General features: G+C 35.1%; 1 protein-coding gene across 2 annotated transcripts in view; it reads right to left on the minus strand.

Annotated features, from left to right (window-relative positions):
* LOC140148982 (SLIT-ROBO Rho GTPase-activating protein 3-like) overlaps window positions 1-15,012 on the minus strand; it is a 48,653-nt gene extending 33,641 nt beyond the window's left edge. The window contains exons 1-3 of one of the 2 annotated variants that reach the window (XM_072171107.1): window positions 14,826-15,010; window positions 12,717-12,900; window positions 5,356-5,530 (exon numbers count right to left, since the gene is read on the minus strand). In XM_072171107.1, coding sequence (XP_072027208.1) covers window positions 5,356-5,530; window positions 12,717-12,900; window positions 14,826-14,892 — 426 coding nt within the window. In that variant the 5' untranslated portion in view covers window positions 14,893-15,010. Of the gene's footprint in view, window positions 1-5,355; window positions 5,531-12,716; window positions 12,901-14,825 lie in introns of both variants that reach the window. The other variant, XM_072171108.1, reaches the window with a different exon arrangement.
* Between the last annotated feature and the right edge of the window lie 1,097 nt (window positions 15,013-16,109).

A 16,109-nucleotide genomic window follows, 5' to 3' on the forward strand; every position in this document is an offset into this window, starting at 1 on the left:
AGCATATTTCTGTTCCCCACAAAGTTAAATTTTGATGATTTTTTTTTTTAATAACCAAAGTAGAAAATATTTATGACTACATTGGTAGGATGCAAAGCAATCTTGATTTGTTTTTAGAGTATGAAAGTCCACTAGTGAGAAAAATGGGGGTCAGATGCACATTTCTTTGTATGTCCGAACTCCTCGTGTATAACATCTTACCCTTTTTGTGAAGCACCCTAATGCCATACATGTAAAGGGGAAGGTAATAATAATTATTCTTAGTCAGTGGGAGTGGTCTAGTTCGTAGACACATAATCTGATTGGACAATCGCATGATTTCGGGTGCCGTCTATCAGGCTGTAGACGACCCCACGTCATCAGGAGTGTTGATAACGCATCACACGCTTGTAGAGTTGCACGTATGTATCGCGTCATATGTGGAATATGCCCACGCCCTAGCAGTACGCGCAACAGAATACATGAAGTTGTAAACAAGTTTCGTTCATTTTATAATAAGGGGAGTTTTTGTAACCGTAACTTAGTTTTTGTTTAAAAAAATAGTTTACAGTTATTAAAATAATATTTAACTGACTAAGAATGAGAATAAACGATAGGAATTTTTGTTTTTACCAACCTCTACCTATGATAGATGACAGGCAGGTCCAATATTTTTATCGTAGTCTGTCGTCTATCACACGGTAGAGGATAGTAAAAACAAAAATTCCTATCGTTTATTCTCTAATTGTTCAAACATTAATCTGTTGCCAGACATTGAAACCTATAATGGTTGATGGCAATAATGAAGTGAAAAATCAAAATGAGAAGTCTTGATTCTCTTCATGTTAGACTATCCATGCTAGGCTTATGAACAACAATAGTATCTGTGAGACCACCTTTTGAAATTCTGTCTTATTCCCATACAGTACTTCCTTGTCTGTCAGCCACTGAAATATTCAGTTCCGGCCAACTACATTTTTTCTCTATGATATTTTTGTGCGTGCATTTGTTTAATTCCTGGTTGTTATTTCAATGGAATACTAAAAACATTTAAACAAAACTCTAAGGGCAATAGAAACATTACAGGACAAAGACATCAAAAGTGTACTGGTTTCAAAACAAACAAACAAACAAACAAACAAACAAACAAGCAATCAAACAAATTTGTCAAACAAATAAAAGCAAGAAAGCCAAGAACCCAGACTCTCCTGCCCTTTTGGGCGACCGGCCCTCACTCCATTTTTTTTTTACTTCTTGTCCTTAACCCTAACCCATGGGTTTTTTGCTATCGGAAGTGAAAAAACAACAAAAAAGGGGAGAAGACCACGTACAAGATAACCGGCCTGTACCCACAGGGGTTTCGCTGGCCTGGCCAGTGATTCCCTGGGTACATATGACTTAGGCTGATTGTGTCATCGCATCACATGGAATGCATGCATGCAGTGCTTTTCATAGTGAGCTTTAGCGAGTTTCAGTTCGGTTAGGGTTAAAACCTCGTTTTCTTTTTTCTTCCTTCCCTTATCATGCATTTAACATCTGCTCCTTTAAAATTAGCATTTCACATCCAGACTGCAAGGTCCATATGAGCCTAGGATAACTTCTATTACTAGACTAGCACCCTGTTTACATAAAGAGAAGTCAACTTCAAATTGCGAAATTGAATTCAGATTGCGACTAAGGATTAGTATATATTATTTGTTGATGGTGTCAGGGTATTTACATCAACTTCAATAAAAATTGTGAATTTGACTTTCACATCATCACTTGCTCATGCTTCAAATAATCATTATTAATTCTAATCGCATGTTCATTTACACTGCAAAAGTTGAAGTTGAGTTTGAAAATCAACAAAAGTTGCTCTAGGTCATCATAATAGAAATCGACTTCTGAAGTTCAAAATGGGGCAACCCTGTTTACACACAAGGGAAGTCAAGTTCAAATTCAACTAAAGTGGACTTCATGCTCTGTGTAAATAGGGTGTTAGTCCTGGCAAGAACTGATGATACATGGTTCAATCAAAATGTGTCATCTACTTCAGTATTTGCAAACTACAAGTGATGATTGTTAACCAGCAGTCCAGCACACCCTACTTGAAGCATACTGTTACTGCTAGCTAGTTAGTACTGATGACGTACATTGTCCAACTTCATACAAGTAGGGCCTAATAGCTCACATGCACAGACCTATTCATTTATTTGACTGTTATCTGTAAGTTATTATTATGTAGGGCATAATAACTTACATGCACTGGGACTTGATCCAGCCATTTATTTGCCTGTTATCTGTATGGGTAATGCAATTGTCATTTATTTATTTGGACCTTGATCTCATGTGCTATAATTAGAGCAAATAATGTGAACAGGTATGTCCGTTCCCAGCTAAATTTTTATGGAATGTCACAAAATGTGACAATTGCATCATCAGAGATGCCACTCACTTAGGGACCGTTCATAAATACTTTGGTGGGGGGGGACTGGGCACTTGGAAATTTTGTCAAAACTTTTTTGACCCCTCCTCCAGATAACCTGAAACATTTTTGACCCCCTTCTTTAGACATACAAAACTTTTTGACCCCCCCCCTTTCCAATAGGTTAAAAAACAGTCAGAGGGGGACTACTCTATTTGTCACAATTATAGGCATACATGATTGTTTATACATTTATTTATAATAGGCCTGTTTCATAAAAACATGAGTGTTTTTTACATGCTGTGACTTGTATGAAGTTTAATTTCAATTTCAAATACATGTTTCATTCTTATTTATAACCAATAATTAAATAAATAAAAGTAACACAAAAAAGGGAAATTGACAGTGGCGTAGCTAGGGCTTGTGGCGCCCAGGATAGGTGTCGGCCCTGATTCTTGAAATAATTATGGCGCCTGGAGCGCGCGATAATTTGCACAAATAGGGCCTACCAATAATTAATTTTGGTTATAATGTAGTTGAATATCGGTCTTAAATTGATCTTTCAAACGATGTGCTGAAATGGGCATGAAGTGCGCGAAAATTTTGACTTTCATCACTTAGAGGGGCGCAGAATCAATGCTGAATTGGTCAATTTGGCAACCCCTAAGAGTGGAGCCCAGGGCACATGCCCCCACCTGCATACTCAAGACTTGTTTATCAGGGGCATATCCAGCATTCTTGGTCAGGGGGGCAAAATATAAATTTCGGGGCAAAGACAAAAAAAATTGCTGGTTGCATGACTTGCATCATTTTGACCCAGTATTATCATTGGGATATATACATACCCTTTTCTTATAGAGACTGTACAATACATTTAAAGTTTTTGAGTATCCAAAAAGGCTTTAATGGGATTCCGTAAGCGCGCCAAAAATGTATTTTGTATTATTTTAGGCCATAAGCAGGGTAAAAAAGGGCTTTAATGGTACAATATGCTCTTGTATGCTCTTGTTCTTTTGGTATTTCCTTGTTTAAAACTTTATTGACCCCCTCCTTTAGTAACCAAAACTTTTTTGTCCCCCCCCCCCCTTTGTGCAACTCAAAACTTTTGTGTCCCCCCATGTTTTGCCCAGCCCCCAACCAAAGTATTTTTGAACGGTCCCTTATTGGCAAAAAACCTGAAACCTAAAAAAAGGCAGTGACAATGCCTATGGAGCGGCAGTGGCCGGGGTCCAGGGAGCGGCCTTAGGCCCCATGCTTTCTAATAGTTTCTAAAACAAAAAATATCAGCTATTTAGGTTTTTATTTGGTCTTACCTGGCATTACCGTACTGATGCGAGTATAGTCCTACCTTCAAGTTAAGTCCCACCCCAATTTCTCAAAAAATTCCAGTAATTGTAAAAAAAAAGGGTTTGTTTTTTTATTTGGAGTATCACCACTGATATAGACCACTTGACATACGGCGTCATTGCCCGACAGTATGCGCACAAATTCTGGCAATTTCCATTGTTCTTTGCCCTGCAGTGTGCGTACGCATCATGGTTTGATCAGGGCACATGCATTTTAAAATGCCCACCACATTTCGTATGGTATAATAAAGCCATTGAACAGTGTAGCGATTTGTTCAAACATATCGATAGACCAGTCCCTTGCCTTTGTTGATAAACAATGATGTCACATGGTCTATACACCCTGTTGTGGCCTGGGGTCCATATGAATCTGGGTCATCAAAGGTTGAGAAAAATACATACAACTCCATTACTTCATTATTGGAATCCTCCTAAAGAGGATGAACTAAAGCGAATAAACTTGTGTCCTATGTTGGTTTAAACCTTCTGTCCAACCAGGAACATGCATTTAAAAACATCACAGTTATACTGGTCAAATAGCTATACATTTAAATTAATACATCATGTGTGCTGTGTGATGCATTATTAAAATTAACTTCTGATTATGAAAAGAGCACATCATTGGATAATATGCTGCATTTGCACTGGCTCAATACTATTATTAAAAGTGAATCAGTGATACATAGCAGGTCTGTTAAATAGTACAGGTTGAGGTAAAAACCCAACTGGTTTCAATTTAAGCATGGACAGTAGTAGCATTTTAACAAGAGGATCCCACTGGCTTATTAGTTTTGATGAACCATACTATTCAAGCTCTATTAGATTAAATTTGACGCATCAACAGTCAAATGTAATCATTTATTTACTTGAAACAACTGTTGCTAATTACAACTTTACTTTGAATCAGTTCATGGGATATTTTCTGGCAACTGTTTATATTATTAAAAATTTTTGATATGTAATATTTGATATTTAAAAGTATTTCAAAATGTAAAACATCACATATGTAATCATATCTCCTAAGTTGTATCATGCAACGTAGGATAATAGCCATGGAGAAAACATGCTCATTTATTCTCAAGTTTCAAGAACATTGAGTGACATGGTTCACCAATTATGAAGGTCTGTGGTTCACAACAACTGCTTCATGCTTGCACTTCTGGAACAGACTTGTGTGTTTCAAGTAAGTTTCATCAGGTAAACAAGATGTGCGTCTCTCACATCCCTGGTTACAAAGTAGACACTGGAATCACAGACCCTGTAAGGGCTAGAGTCTGTGCTGGAATCCAAAGTCTATGGCTACATGAGGTCCAAATTAAAAACCAATATCAAATTTAAAATATAATAAAAATCTTAGTTAATAAAGTTAATAAAAAAAAGTAAGACAATATAAAATAGAAATGAATACATTTAGAAATTACTACGCTATGTAATAAACATAAAAACGGACAATAGCAAAACACACACAGATATGTCTCATTTAGACCCTGGAAGATAGGGTCGATAATTAAACCCGGGAAGAAAGGGTCTATGGTTAGTGTCTTCATTTACATTCATGTGACACAAAAAGCCAGGTAGAAATGATAAAATGTAAACCTTGAATAAAGGTGGTATTCAACTTACCCTTCTATGTACATTTTCAAGTCCTTCTCTTATGTGAACTAAGTTATTGGCGAAGTTGTTTTGGTGCATCTGACCAAGGGATGAGTGTTGTTTACTTTGGCTTCTTGTGTTTTCCAATAATAAATTCCAACATCTGACTGGTGAAGGGACTCCTCCGTCACCTGCATAGTCTCTCCTGGGTAAAAAAAATGAATAAATAGAATACAAAATAAACATTTTTTTAAAACTAAGTGTGAACCTATGTAGTATTCTATTTCTAGTGTCATTTTGCTGGCACACTTAACAAAAATATCTCTCAGGATTTGATCAAATCATTTAGTATCATATTATCTCATGTAGGATTTCATTTTTCTTTTATATTTTTTTCAAATTACAAGATACAGGATGCACTTGCATAAATTGAAGAGGACTATGTCACAGAAATATTGACAACATACACTGATATTGCTTTCTGGGATTGTTTCCTATCTTCATATCTAGGGTGTATGTTATTTAATTATCTGCCTAGTCCAACTAGTGTAGTTTTTTCTCCTTTCTCCATCCCAATAAGAGAACTGACGGAAAAGAGAATTGGATCATGCTAGTTGGATGATATATCTGATGGGCTGTGTTTATTTGATCAGGCTTGTTGTTGTTAGGTCTTGATTGACCTATTAGCATAGTGATTTCATCCGTGATGTGTCAATGAGTTTATTAGAATCTATCAATCTTATTCATGTCAAGTGAGGAATGGCGCTATCCTGAGCGAGATGCCACAGATTTGGGGCGCATTTGGCCAAAAGCACCCTTAAAAGCACCCAATTTGGGAACATTTGGTTTCTTTTTGTGCAAAATTGGTATACGAATGGGTGGCAAACACATCAAAAAGTAGGTAAAGAGAAAGTTAGCATCCAAAAGTCTGTGTGGCACATCCCCATACAAATTTTTTAAGGACCCCCTCCCCCTGGTAGCGCTATAACCTTTTTTGCAAGGAAATAATGCCATATTGATGTATTTAAAGCAAACACTTAAAAGTATACATTTTTCTTTTAAAATTAGAGAATTTTTTCTTCACATTGTAATTAAAAATCTGTCCCTTACTTACACTTCAGTCTTAAGAATATTATGGCACAAGGAAAAGTATCACCATGCTCCAACTGACATGGCATAGTTTAGGCCATTCAGACCAGACAGTAGAAGAGCAAATTATAATCTCAAATTCCAGAATTCAACACTTTCAGACATTGTGATGATACAAGTCTTGACTCAAATTTCACATTTAAAAAAAATTTACATGTTGTATTGCTCATATATCTAGTAGTACTCAAAGATTCTTGGTGCAGGCTAGACAATGCAAATACAATTCTTTCTCCTGTGTCTCCATCACTAGCCTCATGCTATGCCTACTCAGAGATATCAAGCATTGGTTTGATTATGAACATTTTGGGGGAGCATTTCATCAAATTTAATATCGCAAAACTAGTGATGTAGAAGATTCACTATTTTTATTGCTTACTATACTTCATGCAAAAAACACTCCCTGTGGATTGCCATAATCAGATGGGCTTGTGGTGGAAAGTGCATGAACTTTATAACATCTAGGGTGCATCAAATTTTCAAGCATGATCATGAAGTACAATAACATTGTACTATTTATGCACCCTGATACTCCAGATCAAGCTAGCATCTATATCACCCACTAGATGTTATTCTTGTCAATTACATTTAATCTTCCCATTATTATTACCCATTCTATAATCTCCATTTAATTTGTACAAACAGCACTTGATTCTGAGTCACAAAGGCCTATAGGCTTGAAGCACAAAGCGGGAATGGTAAGTAAATGAGCATAACAAAAACAACACTCAACGAACATGTTGAATGGGTATTCATTAATATTGTAATATAGATTTTCACAGATTCAATCAACATAATTCCCAACATCATTTTGATGTTATTTCTGTAGGCTATCAGAGTTCAGCTGCCTCTTAGCCTGCCTGTGTGCTGCATTTTCAAACCAATTATTATTCATAATTTCATTTATATGATCTTCTATTCACATTTAGTGTATCCCTGACATAAGTGAATGATCCAGTATGAAGAAGGATTGTCATAAATAGATAAATGACTATGCCATCGTCGATTTTCGATAAATAAAAATATGTAATCCACCTGCTCGGTTATCCTACAAACACTCACACTGATTATAATTATGTAAGCTGGGACATTACAAATGAAAAATAAATAGATTTGAAAAAAATTAACTTTTCTTTTTTTAAAGATCATACATTATGGCTTTAATAAGTCGTAGGACTTATCAATTCTGGAATACTTGAAATTAAATACAAAAGGGACATTTGTATTTATTTCTAACATCCAAATAAAGGGGAACAAGAACAATTTACTGACACTGGATGAATTGACCCAGATATACTAGATAGAAAGGTGTTTAGATTTTGATTAGATATTGGTAACATAACACCCAAGCCATGTAAGCCTACAGGTTTATGCAATTGACCTACAATGTGGCTGCAAGTCAAGTGTCAGTATCACCATACTGTAGTGTATGTCGGTAGTAGCAGACCAGACAACGCACCAACACAAATTTGTATGTTGTACAATGGGGTTCTGAAATTACAATTTACACTTGTTTTTCACTGTGAAAATTGAATATTACCAATTTCCCCCTTTATGTTGGTTTTATCAAAATTGTAATTTCAACAGCTTTTAAATATGTGCATATGTAAATCATACTTTCATACAAGTTGTTATTATTATTATTATAATCAACATTATTTATATTATTATCATTATCATTATTATTATCATTATTATTATTAAACTAGATTTCGCGGTTCTCGGTCGGGCGGTTCTCGTGATAGGCCTCTTTCACAATATCCAAAACCCGTTACCAATATAGCTGCCCTGACCTTTCAAACTACTTTGAAATGCGTCTCTCAATGATCAAGACCCAACTTGACACAACTTAGCTGTGATGCTTAATTACTTAGGTAGTTCGGTAGGCCTACCCATAATCTGGAAATCTGCCATTCGCCTCTTCCAAGCCCTGTCCATTGGAGGCTGTTACTAAAGTAATAAAATCAATCGGGAGAAAGCGTGATTGTGTACGCAAACGCGGTTATAGCCCTTACCATAACTGATTATTTTTATGTTAACCATTCTGGAGGACCCCGGAAATAGTCATGTTCTGCTGAAATAGGCCTAGGCCTATATGCACATGTTCCATACATATCGAAATATATGTATTGAAAATAGGCCTATTGGTCCGTTGAGATGCACCTGTTAGTCACACTGTAATGCTTTCCGATGCGTGCATGCACTGTATTCATGAACAATCCCGTTGATACTCAGCGATAGCGCACCATAGCACGCGATAGTGCACCGACGAACGCGAATCATGAAACGCGATAAGCCATGGACAGACGGACAAACTCTCTATAATTAGTATTAAGATATGATTAACAAAGATTATTACTATTATTATTAGTTTTCTCCTTTTTTTAGGGTTGGTGCCTAAATTTATTGATTTAAATTTATCTATTTTAATTTATCTCAAATTTAAATTTTAAGAATGTAGTTTTCTCTCAGGTTTTAGCACACATTTTACACCTTTTTCTTCACGGTAGAGAAACAAGTCAACGGCACCTGCGAATGCAGATATAAAAAAAAATTCTATGCATACATACAATATAGAATAGCTTAAGTTATCACAATCACCATTGTTGTTACAAATGCCATATTAATTATTGATAAATTGATATCAATTAAAGGATATCAATACCAAGCCATGACCTATAATAGATCATTTAGTGTGGTTTATTTGATTTTATTTGGGATGCTACATTACCATGATCATTACCTAGCTTTATTGAACTGAACACCTGTCCTTGTCAACAGAGCATACTGCCGGCATATTTTCTTATTGATCATGTTCAGTTGTATTAGCATTTAGGATCATCATAGAGTTATTATACACTGCACTGTCATCACAATGTCCTTACTTTAAAAACAAGTAATCATAGTAGATTAACATTATTCTATTTCCTCATAATGATAATGGGGAAATAATAATATTACCAATACCACAACATATTATATGTAACAGAAATGTTTCACAAAATAATAAAAAAGAACAAAGACTTGTTATTCATCAGAGACAGAAAGAGGTTACAAACTACAAAATTGATTTTTAAGAGATAAATGCACCCTTGTAAAACCGACAGACACAAGTTGAAGATTTCAAATGTACCCGATTAAGAAATTTCAAATGTACCCGATTAAGAAATTCACACAAAATGTTGTTAATTTCACCCAAAATTGCTGTACATGAAAGAATGTGAACCTGAGATCAAATCGTAGCACTAAGTGAGTCACCAATGCATGTAATTCTAGCGCTGAATTGAAATCAGTTAAATACAACTGTTGGTCTCAGTAGGATGCCTTGGGCAACCCCTCAATTGTGATTTTTTTTATTCAAATTCAATTGCGTCAATGTCTCTACCGTATTTGGCAGTTTCTGCGAAGAGTTGGCTTTAAATAATATTTACCCACCAATACAAAAGTCTGCCTGTTCAAGTGCATTTTAAACATTTATCATTGCTCATGTCTGAACGTTTATGAGCCATGTTGACGAAATGGAAAATGTGAAAGAAGGCTTCATTTCTTTCCGAGTATTAAAACAATCATCAGATACGACAACATAGTGCATACTCTATTGCATAGGATTCCAAGAAAGCTGATGACAATTTGTGACGTGGTGTGTCAAAAGGAGGCACTTCTGGGCACGACCATAAATGGAGAAACAGCCAGGCAAATATGGAAGAAAAAAGGGGCAATTTTTAGCAAATTTGTGATGCAAATAATCAAATAATTTTAAAAATGTTGTCTGCAAGTTTTTACCTAAATTTCATCTGCAACTTGAATTTTTTACACTTTTAGATAATAACTTATTTTTGACAATTTAAAAGACCCTCCAACTTTAGAATTCTGTAACTTTGCTTTAGAATATTCAATTTCAACGAAAAAAGCAGTGTTGAAAAGGTTAACTCTATAATAATTTGCGATAAACTCAAAAGTGCCTCCTTTTGACATACCACATCAAATTTGAGTCTTAAATTTGAAAGTTTAATGTTTTATTTTCAGCTCTAATATTTGCAGCACACTTGAGCACACAGTGTATATTCGCTTTGAAGAAGTTATATGCTTAAAATAGCAGGTCACTATCAGGAAGCAAACAATTAATTTTCATGCATATAATTATTTGTGTGATTGACACTATATTACTATTAGAGGTTAAAATATTTCATAGACAATTTCTAAATCAAGCTTGAATCAATCACATTCACATAGGAAGCTATCAGGCTACTTAAGACGTCAAACACAGGCAGCAAATTTGCAGCGATATGTCGCCGGATTAAAATATATGCTAAAAGTTAGCCAGGGGCTGACATGTAGAGCGTCCACTCACTGCTTTTAAAAATATCACCATAATAATATAAAAAATTCAATGTAATCATACATTCATGTCTTTCATTCATGAATGAGCTAGCATTGTGGCTATTGTTCAAAATCTCCTCATGATTGAACTTTTAACATTTCACTTAAATTTCAACTGAAGGAATCTGATAAAGAAGCACAGTAAGTCAAATTTGAATATAAATAGTTTGTTAGACATTCCTTATTTTTCTATTTACCCGGTAATACATTTGTATACTGTCGCCATTTACCTGTTGGTTCAAGGTACACCTATATTCATCCACCCAGTATTTTATGTTTACAACCTTCTTATCTCCTCCAAAAGTGGTAATTTTTGCATGTGTAATTTTTGCCCTTTACTGATTTGGGAAAATTTCATTTGCTTTCATTTCAAATTTGAGATTTTGTGTTTTCTAAGATAGACCTATGTATATAATAAAAGAACATATATTTTTTGCACATTTTCATTTTTACGGTAGCTGTATTGAACAAAAACATAAAAATTAATGTTCCGCAAAAAATGGTCACTATTCCAGTATCTGCTGACTTCAATCTAAACATAAGAAGATTTGAACAATCAACTTCAAAGCTTTTAAACTGTTAATATGCTATACATTTTGTTTTCAGTAAATGAAGTTACGTAACTTTCTTCCTATTGCAAAAGGCAAAACCTGAATAAGCAAGCATACATGAATGGGCAGATAGTTGTAATAAACAGGAAAGGCCAGTGTAGTTTTAACACAGACAACAGGAACAGACAGGTTTGGCCCCATCTTTTGCAATTCAGATTTATGCAAGGCGATTCATGCATGCAAATATTTCTCTAATACTTTCTACATAAATTCGAAACTGTTCAACATAAAAAGGGAAGAAGGTTGGATCATAATGAAAACTGATTATCAACGGTTCCACTCAAGAGATTTAATACCCCTTTAAGAGTAAAAGGTTCTGTCACAGTATGAATCCGATTATGCGTGTCATTGACTCCAATCACTCAGAGCTGAAATTGAGGCATCTTTGCTGAAAAGTAGCATACATGCTGAAAACAGATTGAGATTGATTGCCATCTATGGTCAAATCAACAAGAAATTACACACAGGTCCTAGCCTGCAGACCAGTACTTCAAGTTCAATTTGTATGAAGCTCTACCTGCGCTGCCCAATACCCAAATTATGGTAAGTAACTGCCCAACACACACACACCCCCACACACATTTTGTAGGCGATTATACGATTCTGGTGTGTAATTTCACAACCATGAATGATCCTAGTAAATAGCTCTAGGGCCAGTGACACTCCAAAACCGAAAAAATAAATAACTTAAAATTTATTTATTTATTCATATATTTTTTAAACTATACATGGGCATCCGACGGATAACCCGCAGTGAATTTCTGGACATCCGACGGTAAATCTGGACGTCAGGATGCCCGGATTACACTTTCATTGGCACATTGCTCTATGTGGGAATTGGTGAATAAAACCCTTAAATTTTACTGTAATCAATGCAATTCAGGCTTAGTCTTTTACATGGTATTTTAGTATTGGGCATTAAAATCATGCAAAAAGAGACATTCGGGCATCGTTGTGGAGTAAATCACACATTGTGGCTTTAATATTCTCTTGGTCCAGCTGACGTCAGTCACACAAAGGGGAGTAAACAACAATTCTGAAAACCCAGTGTGCTGTGTCGAGGTGTGTGCACATTATGCAATTTGGCTGTGTGTCCCATTTGCCACCATGGTAGTGATGTGTTTGCGCTGCCTGAAATTATGAGCAAAAGGGGCAATGTGCGCAGATATGGGACTGCTACAATATGTCTCCTCCTGAAATATAATTTCACAGAAGGGCGGTACCGTTGTTTACTGCACTAAAATCACAACTTACTGTACTCTATGGGTGCTCTGTCTTCGGTGGAAAGAATCGTATATTTTATCCAACTTTTTGCTATACTCCGATTCAGCTTCAGCAAGTTGCTTGAATAACTCTTGGAAATCCTCAAGGAGTTTCTGCTGGGATTCTTGTCTGCTGTCAAGGGTCTTGAGCTGATCATTTAGGCAATTACGAATATCTGTAAATGAGACAAATAAACAAGAAGAAGAAAATAACATTAACAATAATGAGAGTTCTTCCCAAGCGTTAAATTATGTACATTCTTTTAGAATACAATTTTTTTTTAAGCCTGATATTTTGGCAAATATGTGTAATGTTTGATATTTTGGCAAATATGTGTAACGTTTATGTCCCAACTTACACCTAATTGGAATCAGTCAAATTCAAATTAGTGTTATTAGGACAACAGAGCAAATTTGAATTAATGTTGTAACTTGTAAGTTCGACAATAAATCCCCTTTACAGTTACATACATACAACAATTTCTTATAGGTGCAATATCCAGTTTGATCACATAGCCAAGATAGCCAGTGGGGTTTATTACACAAACTAGAATAGCCACAACAGCATACCTCTGGGGCAGCAGCAATACTAGGAATCTGGTAAAGTAACATTAAATTTCAATATTTTTGTAGAAAAACAATATTAAAATTTGATGTAATTCATGTATTGTGGCTTCATTAGTTGATACATGTAGCATTGACAGCATATCAATTCCTGGATCCTCACCAATTTGATTTCACAAGCTTCCATCAACATTTAATGTTACCTGCTCGTCCCATACTTACCTGCATAATTTGCACTGGCAGCAAATTAAAGCACTTTTCTTAATTCTTTAGTTCAAGAAGCAATAACCCAGTAAAACACAAAATGTTTAAAAAGGTCAGGTTATATAATGGGTATAACATGTTTTAAAAACATTTCGAAAACATTTTTAGAAGTGTTGACTAATATTTTGTCAAAATGCTTGCCAAAAACATTATTACAATAACGTTTTGACAACCAATTTTAAAATGTTGATGCAGTGTTTTTTCACACTTAAAGGCATTTTAAAAATGTTTTCATGACCTTTAGATAACCTGACATTTAAATCTTATTAAAAATGTTTTGACCAAAACCAACGTGTTTATAACACATTTAAACATTTCTATATTTGCTAGGAAAGAAAACAGGTCAACTTACAAATCATCCAGAAATGTGAGCAAGTTATCACATATTAATTGTGCAAAGGATCAGCTTTATACACATAAATCATTACTCATCAAATGAGATTAATATTCTAAATTGCAATAAAACAGGATTATCAGATAATACCGATCTTACTAGTTGTTTTGTTAATGCCTGAATCATGTACCCATTGAAAGGACACACAAAACCCGATTGATTTGATGCGCATATATGGAGTGAAATGTGACACTGATTTAAAGCTGCCCATGGGGACAGTGCCATAATCACTTCAAAATTAGGCAGATACGAACAGCTAACAGAGCTACCTTATCTGCCCTAGAGGTGATCATGCCATTCCGTGAAATTCAGTCACTGTTGGCTCTTTCATAGTGATATAAAATATAATTTATCTGTTGTTTAAATGGTTTCCAGGGTCTTTGGACTACATGTAATTCATATCAAATCCTGGAATTTTAAAATGGCAATATATGCCTATGATACCATTATTATATAAATGTGTATTTTATATGTCAATGTCATGCTGATTAAATTAAAGAATCACTTCGAAATTTCCATTTATAGATAATAGTCAATACCAACATTGAAGCTAAACATTTTAATAGCCATCTACAGGAAACAAACTCAGCTTTCATATTTTCTTTTCTGAGTAAAATAATATGCTTGCTAAAGTCTGTATACATGTATGTTCTCTATCAAAACAAGCTAATGGCAAATGAGACATTCCCTCAAACCACTATCTATTTTATGTTTCCTGTTACTCTAGCCAGCTAGCTAGACAGTCAAAATGACAAATAGTCAAACCACACAGGCACCTACCTAACTCATACGGCTACACGAAATACTCATCACTGCCACGCAACACAAATTACCAGACAATACTACACATAAACACAAGACTACATTGGCGAAAAATACCTTCAGCTTTTTGGAGCACTATACCGGCATTTAGCTTAAAAAGACGGCTATGTCGACGAGAATTCATCTTGTCCGCACTATATGTTTCCACCGTATGTGACTATCAGACAAATACTGGTTCTTGCTACTTTGAAACAAGTCTCTTATATTGATAATCGTGTTATTCCGTATCTTTAAAAGGTGTCTTGTGCACTACCCCTCATGAAGAGTGCCACCCTACCCCAAAAGTAAATTGGATTAACATTTGAAGGTATTCCTGCACAAGCTCGGTATAAAAATGGCACCAAGTGTGAATTATACATGTATGTGTGAATTAATGTAATCCTATATGTGCGAGTAGAGGCCCAGCTTTAGCCTACCTAACTACTTAGCACATAAATAATAACTTCCTATTCTTTTCACACTGTTATAATTGCCAGGTGCAACCGTGTAAATGACGTCCCTGCCAATTTCTTCCCCTGAAAATCACACAATTTTCGATGCGCAATTAATTATATACTTTAATTATGTTAAGTAAAAAAAATTGTTAATCAAATGAGTTCAATCAATTTTAAGCAATGGTCCTGTGAATCTTGAGTCAGTCATTCGTTATGATTTATAGTATCATCCTACTTCAGTACCATGAAACTGATACGGAGTAGTTGAATGCAAAATAAATTAAGTTATTATTCCACGGGTTGAAAATTGAAATACTACACATAGTGCATGTAAATATGAGACTATTTTCCCTCTGATCAAATCAAATAAAACAACATTGGGTTCATCTCAGACAGAGATATATCAGTATAAACCAGCTTATGACCCATCAGATAAGCATGACTGTCTGACCTAAATAAAATATGCTTTTTCAAGTAATCTAATAAGTGCACAGATGTCCTATGGAAATTCTCTTTCACTTTCATGGGCCTGTCTTGTTAGATAAATGCCCAGGATGTAAATGCTCATCCTTTTAAAAAGTGAAGTACTTATAATTCTGATGTATGACCTACCCTACATGTATCAGTATCATGCTATCATTTCTGGACTCCTCTTAAAATTTGTCATTATGACTGAAGGTTTCAGATGGTTTTGTATAATGTGTTTTTGGTGTGTTTTTTTATCCACAGAAGGTGCAGTTCTTTTATTCCACATTGGTATCTGACTCAGTCATGTATGTTGAATGGTTGCTGTAAAACCACTTAATTTAGCGAGGTATTTAATTTCGCTGAATGCTTTTGATTCATGAAATTAAATACTGCTAATTTATCACAGAACAAATTGCACACTGGTTCCGAATTTGACAAC

The sequence above is a fragment of the Amphiura filiformis genome, chromosome 3 (genome assembly GCF_039555335.1).
Source record: "Amphiura filiformis chromosome 3, Afil_fr2py, whole genome shotgun sequence".
Lineage (NCBI taxonomy): Eukaryota > Metazoa > Echinodermata > Ophiuroidea > Amphilepidida > Amphiuridae > Amphiura > Amphiura filiformis.